The sequence below is a fragment of the Pungitius pungitius genome, chromosome 3 (genome assembly GCF_949316345.1).
Source record: "Pungitius pungitius chromosome 3, fPunPun2.1, whole genome shotgun sequence".
NCBI lineage: Eukaryota > Metazoa > Chordata > Actinopteri > Perciformes > Gasterosteidae > Pungitius > Pungitius pungitius.
In genome coordinates, this window is record NC_084902.1 from 21,630,032 (window position 1) to 21,644,640 (window position 14,609).

Consider the following 14,609-nt stretch of genomic DNA (forward strand, 5'->3'; position numbering starts at 1 on the left):
CGTTTCTAGTACGTTCACTCTGGATTTCCCGGACCCCTCCACCACATCGCTTCATCACCTGTACCCACCTGTCTACCAGTCGGGAATACCATCCATAGCAATTGTGTGTTCAATAAAGACTCACCATTGTCACCACCAACCTTGTGTAGTCTGTGAAGATTATTTTAAATGATTTGTTTTAAAACTGAAATGATAGAATACTGAACTGTTTTGCTATGTAATCCCATATCCATAAAATAGTAAAAGAAACAAGGTTAAGATCTGCAATAAACTTACTTCTTTGATTGACTTCATAGTAATCTCAAAAACAAATTTGCCAAGTGCCAAAGAATTTAATCCACAAATAGAGGAATAGAAAGATAGAAAGATTTGAACAGTTGCACACCGATGTGTTCACCATTAACATTAAAGAACAAAGACTGGACTGGTTTCAGGTGTAAATACAATTTACAATTTACATTCACTTCGTCACAATACATGATAGATGTATATACTATCAATGCAAAGTGAGACCATTCAAAAGGCAAAAATCACATCACAGGCAGGAGAAAACTAACCGTAATTTTGCTTTATTAGGGTTCAAGCCGTGATATGTTGAATCAGTTATTTCTAATAATTGACTCTCTTCATATACAGTGAGAGTGAACATGGGTTATGCTGCCCAGCAGCATTACATAATCCAAGAGTTGGTTCTTGCAGAGCAAAGGTCTGAGACTCCAGCTGTACAAGCCTCGGTGCATCCTGGGAAATGGACTCAAAGTTCTTTGGTAGACTCAAGTCATAAAGTACATTGCAACATTACAATTGTCTGCCAGGGGAATTGAAATGCCAACAAATTATATGAATGAAAAGTGTATATCTTAATATCATTATGAATGAAAGAAATTGAGTGATCTACTCCAAGGTGACAGACAATAAAGCTGATGTCAAAGTATTATGTGAACAAGCTTATTTGGCACAACAATATTATTCCATAATGCATGATTCTAAGCTTACGCTTACACACCAATTTGATCTTACTTGACATAACATGGAATAAAAGTCACAAAAAGAAAGATTTAAATTCCAATCCTTCATCACATGCACCCATAATCATCACTCTGATTGAATATGTGGATACAAGTCAACTAATTACAGCATGTACAATACGTTGATGAAGTGGTGTGTCTGAGATAAGAACAACCAAAGCAGGTTTGGAAATCACTGATTTTCATCCAAATTGTTGGATTATTACCGATATTCAGGAATCCTCTGACCTTAACACCAGACTGCTCACATCCGTTTGATTTCTGTGGATATTCAAATACAAAATTCTAAACATCTACACTGTACACATAATATTCCAATATCTGAAGGGAAAAAAAGGTTGACGTAATGTATGTAATGCACTTTGTAGCCATAGTAACTTGGACTGTGACTGCATGGTTGTACAACATTAATTACATTTCCTGAGGAAGTTCAACCATGACATTAGAATTAACTTTTTAATACCAACCCCACAAAGTATGGCATTATAACTTCAATAATGCCCTACCCACCCCCTCACCTGTCTGATATCAGACTCTTATTATTGCTAGTTAGTTTTACTGATAATGATTAACAAGTTTTTGAGTCTGGTGATTTTACTATCCATAAACTGTCATTACATCATGGAATGACTTGTAATTATCAATCCTAATCATCACCAAATGCACGTAACTGGTATTTGTGGAGCAGTCCTTATGAGGAGAGGAAAGTGCCCTCAAACAGCCGTCTCTTGGTCCTCTCTTTGGATCATCTGGTAATGCTGTCTGTTCTCCAGATAGGCTGCCAGTTCAGAGTCATGAGCCTTCTCAGCCCGGTTCTTAGGAGTCTCACCCTGGCGAAGACACAGACAGATTAACACTCATTATTGTAGCTCATGTCCTTTGTGTTTTTATTCTAACAGCGGCCCAACATTCGTCACAAAGTGGGAGCATAGGTGGCTATGACATTCCCTGGATCTCTCTCTCTCTTTCTGGAAGGAATGCTGAGAGTACGGACCGTGGTTCTGAGAGATATACTAGCAATCTTTTTTTATCCTTTTTCTTCACTGGGCAGTGTTGTGAATGATAGTGTGTTGTGATGTGTAGGGTTCAGTGTGCATGTGTAGCTGGTTGTAGAGTTTTTTTTTGTGTTTGGTGCAGTTGGGAAGCGTGTAATGTTCAGCGTGCAAAGCGCCAGGATGGATCTGCACAAGCTGACCCTGGCCAAACACCGTCTGAAGATCGCGCCGTGTTTTGCGTGCTCGGTGGAGAAATGCAGCCTGGCAGTAGGGGAGGTAGTCGGTCACAGCAGCGTAAAGTCCACTGCAAGGATGAATAATGCTGTGGCCCCTTAGATACTATATGTAAAGCAAACCCGGTGGCGGAGAACGGGTTTGTGGTTTTTGACACATATGTACCCGTCCTTCCTCTGAGCACACCGGCAGTTAAGGTCACAGTGTCAAACATTCCACAGTTTATTGCCGACGAGATTATGGAAGTAAATCTGTGTCATCGGGGGTTGAAATAAAAAGGTGATTGAATTTCTAGCAGTGAATATATATGCATTGAAATTATGTATCTGAATGTTTTTCAACATTAATAAATGTATGTTATTTTATATTTTATCTACCGAGGCAGACAACATGTGCCGCTGTCGGGGCAAAACAAACACGCACGCGTAGCCAAACCAGTAGGTTCAAAAACCAGTAGGCACGTAACACCGGCGTTTGGCGAGGAATAATCCTTTCTGCGGTACAACCCGGCTTAGTTCAGTTTACTTTTAAGAGTCCTCAAGCATGTTTACACCGTGTAGACTTGACATTATGTCCACGGTTACAGCGTACGAGTGACCCTCGTTAAAATATTGAACGCAATGATGCAGTATGTCTGGTGTTTCCGTCTGGTCCGCGTCCTTTAAAAACTCCAAACACCGACCACACGTAATGCAAAACCGGTTAAGCTGTTCATGTGTTTGCCACAAAATGGGCAAAACATCCCTCCAATGAATGTCTTTGTCGCCATAAACTCCACAACCAATGAAAACACCGCGCTCAACACTTCCGTCACTTCCGGTATTTGGTACATTCCCTTTCCGTGAGGAATCTGTCCTTTGTTAATTTGTTTCGGGATTGGTAAAAGTGTTTAGCGTCTTGTTAATTTGTTTTCGAAAATGTAAATTGGTTTTTCGAAAATGTAAATTTGTTTTCTAAGATGTAAATTTGTTTTATAAAATGTTAATTTGTTTTCAACAATGTAAATCTGTTTTCCAAAATGTTAATTTGTCTCGAGCTTTGTAAAAGTGTTTCATTCTTTGTAATGTTGCTTTGCACTTCAGGGCCACCGTAATTATGACACCATTTATGATTACATTTCTTCTAAAGATTCAAGTTTTTAGGATTGGCAGATTTGGCAGCTTTACGGCCAAAAAATGGAACGCCCACTATAACTCCCTTTCAGCAGAAGTATAATGTTGTGTGATTATTGTATAACAATCTCTCTTCACAGAATAGTAAAAGTCTGAAAACACAAGCTGACCTAAATCCTCCACAGCAATTTCTCAGGCCATTAAAAGCTTGCCTCTGTCTTTTAAGGTTTTGTGACTTCTATTGCTGGAGGTATAAAATTATGCTTTTAAAACTGGCTCCCTACATTGCATGTACATGTGGTTGTATTTTTCATCTTCAGAAGGACGGAAGGACAGAGGGGTGTAAAACTCATTTTAGGAAGGGGGCCAGATAATGTCCACTTTGATGTTGCGCGGGCTGGAATCCGTCAAATTATTGGTGACAGGGGGGGAACCTACCTGTAGGTCCGTCTTCATAAGTGAGGCTCCTGCTTCTACCAGATAATGACAGATGGTCCTGTGACATAGAGATGCAGCTCGATGAAGAACCGTCTCCCCACTGGTGGTCAGAGGCAGAGAAGGAGAGCATGACATGTGAGCAGCTTCATTGGTGGTCTGATGCCCTGCGGCTTTTGTTTGGGGCCTAATGATTAAGCTCTTTAGCATTTGAAACACTTGTTTCCCAGCATATTGCCAGTAGGGTCCAGTGGGACAGTATCCAAGCTGGTGTTGCAGAATAGAACAACTTAGTAAAACTAAACCAACTATGGTCAAAACGAAAAATGGAAAGATTTACATATTCTTATATACCATATAAGAATACCATTTACTAATTTGTTTAAATGACCTTTCACAGGGAATGTGTTGCAGTGTTTATGAAATAAAGGTATCCATGACTACTTACTGTAGTGTCTCTGTGACATCAAGCAGATCGCTAGGAGCTGGAAAACAGAGATTAGCATACAGAGTTTAGACAGGCTATGGAGTAAAATCCAGGACAGTTTTGAATAATATATTTATTTACATTTTTCACTTTCATATGTTTTGATATTTTAGATCTTAGAATTTTCAGGGGCGTTGCATCAACTGAGAGGTCTGTGTCATCATAAGTGACAACATGACAAAGAAGGCTGAGGACTTATAACTATTACTTTTTATTCACTATATTTATGTGAATACAGTGCGAAAAAAACCTGTGAGACTCTCCAATGAGGAAACTTTGGAGGGAACCAGTTACTGTTTCAGTTGGTCGTTAGCCATCATTCAACGGTTGCATGATCGATTTGCCCATTGGGACCAGTTCGAGCCTCAACAAGAGCTTCCTTGTTTTCTCTTCATGCAGAAGGCAAGGACACACTTAGGTCAGGTACTTGAGGACTATCAGTCTTGTGCCGGCATTTAGCCTTATATGAAGTTCACAACCAGACGCCGCGAAGGCCGGATCACTCCGTAACATTTAGTTCAAATGCAGCTGTTCTGCATTAAATGACTAGAGCACAGCAGGTGCATCAACCACAATGTCTCCACTGACACTTCAACTATTTTAAAGGAAAAGCTAAATACAAACCTCTCACTCGCTCTTAACAAGGCAAAGAAGCTGACGCTTCTAACAGGGATAACAATGTTAACTTGGGGAATGTGGAGATTGGATGCTAACATTCAGCTGTAACCGCTGTGCAGTGCACAACGTTGACTTATTTACACCTGACCTAACTACTGTGGTTACTTTAACCCAAACTTTTTGCAGACGGCATAATTTCCTAATTCAATAGATTTTAACTAAGCATAATTGAAACTTGTTTTTTAGGTAAACAAAGAAAATATTTTTAAAGACACATTTTAAAGCGAATGCAAACTTGACTTATTGTTGTTGAATTGATTTACATCAAGTATCTGTTAATAAACAACATGTTCTAGCATCTCTCATGAAGGTGCTGTATTAGAATTAAATCTATTCCAACTCCAACACCTGGCTGTGTGATACAGTTACCATTGTCAAGGATGTAGCGGACAGTCTCTTTGCTCCCCGTAACGACGGCGTGGTGTAGCAAACTACAGCCGGAACAGTCCAGCACCGTCAGGTCCGCCCCCTTTAAGTGCAGCTCCTGCAGCTTTGAGTAAAATAAGAGGTTAAATTAATAAACATCTTCAATGAGTACAAAATCAACAGACAAACTTAAAGCTCTATTAATTTGTTTTGTTGGCTGGCGCAAAATAATCTTGACCAAGTGGACCAAGTTAATTTATTACTAATTCTTGAACGTACACTTTGTTGAGAGACTACTCTTTTGCACTCATCAAATTATTACTTACAATGAATGGTAATCAATGGCATTAGCCACAGAAAGGACATACAACATGGGTTCCATTGATTGATTTGCTAAATAAACTGGCTTACCTTCTTGTCGTCCTTGTTCCTCACACACTCAATCAGCATCTCTGGCATCACAAGAGAGTGAAAGAGAGAGAGATTAAGCCATCTTATTTCACACAAATCTATGAATCTCACACAGTATCAATGTGGTAACCTGAGCTCTGTGTTACTGAGGAATCTTCAAATCCTCTATTCTAAAACTTTATCGGACAAAAGAACAGCAATGAACATTTTTAAGAAGACACAAGCAGCTAGTTTCATTTGGAAATGTTGCATGTTTCCATGGAGCAATCAGGATTCCCCACCCTCTAAATCAAAATTTGACAGTTGGTGCCTTGTTTTGGTATCAGTATGATGCAGCACAACGCTGAGAGCTACCCCCCACTCGGGTTTGAGCCTTACTCCACCCACAGTATAATTTTGCTTATTGGGCGTTAACATCCTGTTAGGGTTAGGTGGTAGGATGCATTTATAGACATACTGTAAAATGTCAACATTAACATCACTGATGTGTATCAGTCTTTGGGATTAAAAAACAATCAATGTGTGAGTGTGCAGTTACTCCTTTAGGTCTCACACAACTGATGCTTATAGGTCATAGCATCGGCTCTGATCACACACATGAACCATCATAGATATTATCGCCTTAATATTTTGAGATGCAGACTTTTTTTTACAGGAAACTGTTTGACCATTTATTGTAATAAATCCTACATTTTTAGTCATTGAGGGTCTACGCCACAGATATATTTAAATATTGAATATAGTATAGCTAGAGAATTAGAGGAAGAAAACCCTTTTTTAACTCAGACAACATGGTGTGTTAACGTCATTAGTTACTGCTGAAGCCAGGCCCTCAAACCACATGAATGTTTATTAGGGTTGACCTGAATACTCGCTCTCACTCCTCTCTCTCTGAATAGCTGAGTCCTAATCCAGTTATGTTCGGCTTAGTGTGTGTGTGTGTGTGTGTGTGTGTGTGTGTGTGTGTGTGTGTGTGTGTGCGTGTGCGTGTGCGTGTGTGTGTGTGTGTGTGTGTACGCGCGTGAGTGTAGAGGGGGGAGGACTTCAAACTTCTTAAGAGCTTTTGCTGCTGCAAGACAAATCAAAAACAACACACAGACCACAAAACCCAACACACACTCTGGATGTAGGAATTAAATGAATTTAGCCCACGGAAAGTATTAAGTAAACCAGAGGAGATGAGAGCCCGACTTAAGAAATAAGAGGAGAGAGGATAGGAAGAGAGGAAAGGAGGAGAGGAAAAGGAGGTGAGGACAAGGTAGGAAAAGGAGGATGGGAAGAGGAGAGAGGAAGAGGAGATGGGGAGGGGAAGGAAGAGAGGGGAGGGCAAGGAAAGGATGAGAGGAGATTTATGAAACACAGGACATGCGCAGTCTCATGAATTTGGCACACACACAGACAGCTCCCAGAGGGGTCAGACAGGTTGACTGCATCAAACTCATAGTTCAATGGAGCAAGTGACGTGTGTGTGTGCGAGAGAGTGTCAATGGAAGAGAGACCTACATATCTGCATCAAGAATAAGAGATGTATATTAGACAAAGAATGGACTGAATTCTGATTCTGAGTGAAAACCTCCAGGCCAATAGTAATACTGTCCAAGACAGAGCCAATCCACACGTGCCTCTAATTATTTCCATGTATTGCAAGAGGAAGTATTAAGTAAGTAGGCAGTATATACATATATGTTGCAAACCATTAGGATTAGTCCTTTGAAACACTATGATCAACCCACCACAACTCAAAAAAGTAAAACCAGTATTTACAATTGTAAGCGCTTACTTTCTTCTCTAATCTAAATAATTTTAAAATGGCAAAAAAAGGACACAAAAAAAATCTGCAGTACAGACACGTATACACTATCAATGGAAGTTCTTAAAGGCTAGCCTGCTTAGCAGCAAAATCCCATAAAACAATCATACACACTGTAGCAAAACAGGGGGAGGAGCCAAGCAGACCAAGCACAGGAGGCGGATCCCCAAGCTCAGATTGGGGGAGGTGATAAAGGGGGTATACTATCCAGGTGCTGCAGCGATTAGGCACTTTGCACTGTTTACATCTGCAGTCCATCGGATAATTGGAGGAGGGGAGGCTATATGCACGGAGCTGAGCAGCAGCGAGTGAGGACAGATGAAGGCAGACGCAGGGGGAGACAGAGGATCCACAGCAACGGCGAAGAGGTAACGACCTGGAATCACCTCTCTGCTCTGCCCCAAACAGGTTGGAGGAACAATTAACCCTGTGAAGTACACTGGAGTCACTGACGCAGAGCGAAAGAACCCTTTATGTTGAAAGTTGCCCTAAGGGCCCTTACCCTGACCTTGTTAATAAAAGGACCCTTTGGCGGAGAATGTGGGCGTAATGATCTGTCACTATCGATTCAGGATAAAATAGGTACTCAAAGAGAGACACACAGTGCAACGGGTCACAGGTTGATGCAGGGCAGTAGGCAAGAGCCCTTACGACCCAGCCGCTCTGACCGCAGGGGAGACATGCCAAAGCCTAGGCCGCCCCTCCAGCGCTGACCCTTGGTGTATCTGCACCGGCAGAAATGCTTCACCTGTGATGCAAGAGGAGCATCTAGCGTGGAATTGTCCGGTGGAGGACCTACAGATGCCTACTGCGGGCTTCTCAGATCCACCATAGAGGGCCGGAAGCCCATGAGGGCTCAAGGGCCCCAAAGCTGCCTGTCAGAATTGGGACCCAGGATGCAGAAGCCCTACTGGACTTGTGCAGTGCAGTCACCATTCTACGGCCAGGAATGACCACTGGCCCCAGGGGGCCCCCTATCGCAGTCTCCTGTGTCCCCAGGGATTTACATGATTATGCCACCACACACATTGAGGTCCAGACTTTGTGGTTTGGTGGAAAATCTGCCGGTGCTAGTGCTGATAGGTCAAGACTGAGTGATATTTTCACATTTGTGGGCTTATAGGACGGCTGGCTATACTGATTACCCGTCTACCGAACCCCTGCCTGAAGTAAAGACATTTTATGACCCTGACTACCTTGCCTTGAGTCTGTTTTTGAGTCCAGGTCCTTGTGGCCCCAGCTCCCTAACACAAACAAGTCCTGGAGAGACTGCAAATTGCAGCCAATCACCCTCTCCGCAGAGCCGATGACACGCTGCAGCCTGCCCTTGGCCTTGGTTGTGTCTGCAGAGTACCGGACATGATGAAGGAGCAGATGATTGAACAGTTGCTAGTCCCTGAATGCTATATTCCAAATGTGTTGTACCCAGCCCACTCACACATGTTGGGAGCTCATCTAGAGGAAGGGGAGGACCTACAATATAATCCTCAAGCGCTTGTACTGGCCAGGGGAGAAGAGGGCGGTCCAAGATTTAGGCTAAATCTGCCCAGAGTGCCATAAAACAGCTCCAAAGGTACACTACCAGAATCCCTTAATCTCCTGTAATTGACATCCCCTTCCAGAGGGCGGCCATGGATATAGTAGGACCCCTGCCGAAGTCCAGTAGAGCGGACCGTAACAGCCTTGTCATCAAGGATTATGCCACCATTTTCCCAGAGGCAGTCATGTTACATAGAGAAAGTGCTAAGGCAGTGCGAGGGAATTATTACTTTAGGACCAATGCAAGTTTAGTAACAGACCAGTGAACCTGTTTTATGTCTCTGGTGATGAAGGAGATGTGAAAGCTGTAGAACGTGGCCAAATCAGAACCTCAGTCTACTAAGACAGACAGACGGCCTGGTAGAATGTTTCAATAACCTCTGGAAAACAAATGCTGACGAAGGCTATTTATGTGGATGGGAAAAACTGGAACTAACCAATCCCCTTTGTCTTGTTTTCAATCAGAGAAGTTCCCCAGGCTCCCACAAGGTTCTCGCTGTTGGATTGTTGTATGGACGGAGACCCAGGGGCATGCTGCATCTGGGGGCAAAAGCCATCAGCCCACCGCTCCGTCATCGAGGATGTGGACCAGATGCAAGAGAGAATGGGTAAAGTATGGCCCCTAGGGCGATAGCATATGCAACAAGCCCAAAACGCCCAAGCCAGAATCTATAACCGTAAAGCTCAAATGTGGAGTTCCAGCCTGGTGAGTTTGTCCTGCTTCCCATGGTTCAATGCAAGTTCCTGGCCAAGTGGCATAGGCCCATTGAGGTGATTGAGAGGGTGGGTGAGGTATACTATAAGGTTAGGCAACCTGGGTGAAGAAAATCCTCTCAAACGTATCACATCAACCTGTTGAAGAGATGGCACGCTCCTGACGGTGTTCAATGGCAACATAAATGGTTGAAATCCCAGATCATGTCCCTTCACAGGTACCTCTGGCTCCCAGTTGAGCCCGACCCACCGGCAAGACATGGTAGAACTGACGAATTAAGGATGTATTTTTTCACCTGCCGGGACGGACAAATGTGATTCAACAAGACATAATCACCTAACCTGGAAAAAGACTAAGGCTCCAACCCTATCGTATCTCCGAGGCAAAAAGGGAGACCATTAAAGGAGAGGTAAGGAGGATGTTGGAAATGGGCATTATTGAGGAGTCATATAGTGCCTGGTCCAACCCAATTGTTTTGACATCCAAAGCTCCTGGTTATCACCAAGTCACACCCTGGTGATGTGTACTCTCTGCCTGAAGTGGAATGGTCATGAAAGTATCTGACAATGACAAAATGGACTCCTGGTTATATGTTGACATAAAAAGGCCTAAGACCATGATAATGTCAAAGATAAAGTTTGCAAAGCGGCATTCCTGGCGTTGCTCCACGCGGTTAATGACCACTGACTTGCGAATGCTTCGTCCGACGGCCGCAGGTTTCCATGGCCGCATTTGTAACCGTCTGGCCAGTGCCCTGACGTGCAGGGAGTAGCGAGGAGCCGACCAACGCTACTCGCAGCTTTAATTGTGGATAAAACAACAAGGTAGACAGATTCTCCTACCAGAAGTGTCTAATCTACAAATGGTACAGTCGCGTTGTCTTCCATGGTTGATGCAGAGGAAAAAATAGTTCAACTGTTTTCAGGGTGATTAGCCACGCGACTGGCGCGAATGACGCAATTCATGCAAAATTAAACCCTAACCCAGAAATTATGCCCCGAGAGTCGGCAGCGAGTTTAGAGCGTTTAAAGTATTTGTTGTGAACATAGCATAACCACGGACTCAGAGTAGAGGTTACTCAGACTGTCGGTTGCTGAAAATGGGTTTCTCGGAACGGGGGTTACTAGGAACGGGGGTTATTCAGAATTGGGGTCACGCCTCAAGGCTACAAAGTAGATTGAAGCTTTTAGCTGACAAGAGTCTGTATGTGTGTGTTACCTTTGTCCCTCTCCTTCTCCATCTCACTTGTCTTCGAGCCCTTCTCCAGTCTGGACAAAGGGAATGACAAAAACACAAGACATGCTTGAGTTCACTCCACGTTCATAGACATTTAGAATCCACAGTTTGAAAGACGCAATTCACAGCCATGACACACACACCGACACCCGAATCTATTAAGTTTATTATAATGATATGTCAATGTTATATCAACATGTTTATTGTTGTGCACCTATACCTGAAATGACAACTAACGGTCGTTATTTTGATTTCTGCTCTGTTATGGAACTTGCAGGTCAATATAAACAGGTGTACAGTACATTATGGCTTAATACAGTACACCTGTTTTATACTGGTGCTCAATAGATGGTAGCAGTAATTCTTGTGGTTCTGATGTGTTTGTTCTTCTGTACTGATGAGTAAATATTACCATTCATGCGGTGGTTCTTGTGTGAGTATTCCTCTGTACTGATGCTCAGTATATGGTACCAGTGATGCTGTGGTTTTGACAGGTTTGTCGTTTTATACTGATGCTCAGTAGAGGGTAGCAGTAATTATTGTGGTTCTGATGGGTTTGTTTTTCTGTATTGATGAGTAAATATTATCATTCATGCTGTGGTTCTGATGTGGGTATTCTTCTGTACTGATGCTCAGTAAATGGTAGCAGTGATGCTGTGGTTTTGACAGGTTTGTCGTTTTGTACTCATGCTAAGTAGATGGTATGTGGTTTTTATGAATATGTTAATTTTACCGACGCTCAGTTGACGGTACCAGCGATGCTTTGGTTCTGATGCTTTTTTCAGTTGTTTGCGAAGACTTAAACCTCCTTGCTTGCGAGGCTGTTTTCTGTTTGCTCGCAGTTTTTCTTTTTGACAGTAAGGGGGTGGACCCAGTCGCTATTTGCTTGCTCACAAAACTTGAACCTCCCGACCCCAATTGGTTACAAACCTCATGTTTGGATTCGCTGAATTTTATCTGAGTTTTGCATGCACAGAACTATGGAAGCCCATTTCTGCACTTAAAATAAAATGAGGGTGAAGAAAGTTAAAATTCTGAGATAAAACATTGTTAAAGCAAATAGCTTGGTATTGGTGGACCCATCTTACTCACAGCCGTTTTAGAGATGCCTTAACATTCATTCAGACTGCATCATTCTTAAGATAGTTCTGTTCTGTGTTGATTAAAATAACAGTATTAACACGCACTGACCTCAGTCTTGGATTGAAGTCAGCAGCAGTGGTGTTGGAGCGATGGATGCACCCCGCCCTGCAACACATCAATCAATGAGTACATTTTTAGATAGGAAGGAATATGACAGGAAGGGTCTTACTGTTGTTCCTCAGTTACTTGAACATGACATAAAATACAGAGCTTGTACCATTGCGACAACTTGTGAAATCATCCATTGTGTTGTCTGTACATTAGAGATACAACATGCATCACTCTACGGTGTGAGTGTGTGTGTTTGTCAAAGAGAACACTAACCTGCTGAGTTTGCTGGCCACAGGAGTTGTGTTGTGTGTTAAAGCTTCAGAGCTGTCACTGTTCACTCGCTGCCTCTCGGAAGAACTAGAGCAGAACATAGGAAACAGTCCTTGTCATCACAGTCTTCACTGAGGTCCCCCGGCTCCACAGCCGCAGGAACCTAAATAATGGCGATGGGATGGCATGTGGTACGTTAATTCTTATGAAATGTTCAGATAATATTCAAAAATAAATACTATATTCGATGTCATCTATATTTGCAATACACATTCTCTGCCACCTATAAAGGAGAATGTACTAACACTAAACTCCGCTGGCTGATTTCCACATAATGCTCTTTCAGAGAGGGAATGGTTGAAAACAGTCATGACTTCACGCTTAGTGGGCAAATGTAGGCTACCGATGACTGCCTGTCTTTGAATGTCTATGACACACAACCACTCTGTGACCTCCTCACTGCATTCACTTGTCTGGTAGCTAGATAAAAGGTTGAGGAATTGAACACCCAGATAATGACCATAAGTGTGATAACAGCACAGAAAGTGGGAAAGAGAAGCAAAGCATTTTGAAGAAGAAGCTCCTTAAGAACCAAGGTTAAGCAGATGATTTGCAAACTGAAGGTAACTTAGGCATGACAAAAAAAACTTGCCAACACCTAAACAGACAAATGAGTCGCAGGACACAGCTGGCAACATAATGTCCACTGGGACATTTTTGTATAGAAATCTTAAATCTGCATTCTTTCTGATGTCCAATGACTATTTATCCCATGATTTTTTCCCTCAGTAAAGTTGTCTTCTCTAATACAGCATGATGCTCATTCAGTAAATCATGGTTAAACTGTTGTGTTCCTTCTGGTTTATTCTATACTGTCGTTCAGTATCAGTCTGAGGATGTTCTACCACCTCGGTAGACTCCAGTGCTGTTCCCTCTGCTGTGTGTGCTGAGGAAGCACGGCTCCAAACCAGCAGTGACTGCTTCTAAAACAGCTTCTTTACTAATGGGATGTGATAAGATGTTTAAAACACCCACATATTAATTTTGATCAAGCAATCGGTTTGTGTCGGACGTCAAGTTGAGGAAGTGGTGAGAGGTTGCTATGGTTACTATGCAGCGATGGAAATTAGATGGGAGAACATTATGTACAGATACCGTCCATTAGTAACATGGGGGATAAATATGACCGTGTCAAGTTAAAATCATCAACAACACAGCAAGCGACTGTTTGTGAGATGAAACAACAAATTGGGAAAACATTGGCCTCTTGGGAGGTGGCTGGCTCTCATGATTTTGTGCCAGCTTCCAAAAGGCTGTGCTGCGCTGCAGGGAGGGGGGCAGAGTTTAGCTCACTGAAAGGGACTGGTATCACCATAGGTCTCCATTTTAGAGTCTTTTAGGGGTAAAAAGCCCCTGTTTCCTCATTGTTTTCAGTTGAGGAAGTAGGTAAGCTGCCTTTATTGTTTTTTTTGGGGCGACTGACCTGTAAGTAGGGCTGCTCGGTATACCGGTTCAAACGGTATACTGGTATAAGATCTCCTTACTGTATTTCTCATGTACCGTTCATACCGGTGTTACGCCATAACCACTGACGTTGCAAGCCGCTGATTTTATTATCACACATCATCGTGGAGACGGTGGTGCCGGCGGTCAAAGCTAGTTGTCTAACGTGTGTTGAGATTGATTCATGGTAATTACTGTTATTAACAACAATGAATAACCCACAACAAACTCTCTTTTACAGGTTAAAACAACAATTAATTAATAATTGTACATGTAAATAAATTACACTGCCGAACTGCATTCTGGGTACAGCTCACAACAAGAAGTAACTCTGTTGCTACATGAAAACACTGCACCAACACAACTTGTGCCCAAGAGAGGAGCTGTGTCTGTTTAGAGGGTTTTTGGATTTGGAAAATCTGGCATAAGTTGCGTTATATCAAAAAATCATTCATAGCAAAGTCTGTCGAGCCTCTGGTGGCAACACTAGTAGTCACAACAAGCTAACACGCTAACTCGCCGGCCAGTTGCTGAAATGTGATGATTTAAGATGTGTTATGATTAGCGTGTATTCGCTATTAGATGATGACGATATT

At 42.5% G+C, this 14,609-nt stretch overlaps 1 protein-coding gene across 7 annotated transcripts in view; it reads right to left on the reverse strand.

Annotated features, from left to right (window-relative positions):
* Positions 1-548: 548 nt before the first annotated feature.
* Positions 549-14,609, reverse strand: part of LOC119197117 (diacylglycerol kinase zeta) — a 58,076-nt gene continuing 44,015 nt past the window's right edge. For all 7 annotated transcript variants that reach the window (XM_037453601.2, XM_037453767.2, XM_037453938.2 and 4 more), the window contains 8 exons: positions 12,514-12,597; positions 12,238-12,294; positions 11,029-11,078; positions 5,747-5,787; positions 5,339-5,459; positions 4,253-4,289; positions 3,808-3,907; positions 549-1,858 (listed from right to left, as the gene is read on the reverse strand). In XM_037453601.2, the coding sequence (XP_037309498.2) occupies positions 1,742-1,858; positions 3,808-3,907; positions 4,253-4,289; positions 5,339-5,459; positions 5,747-5,787; positions 11,029-11,078; positions 12,238-12,294; positions 12,514-12,597 (607 nt within the window). In that variant the 3' untranslated portion in view covers positions 549-1,741. The remainder of the gene's footprint in view (positions 1,859-3,807; positions 3,908-4,252; positions 4,290-5,338; positions 5,460-5,746; positions 5,788-11,028; positions 11,079-12,237; positions 12,295-12,513; positions 12,598-14,609) is intronic.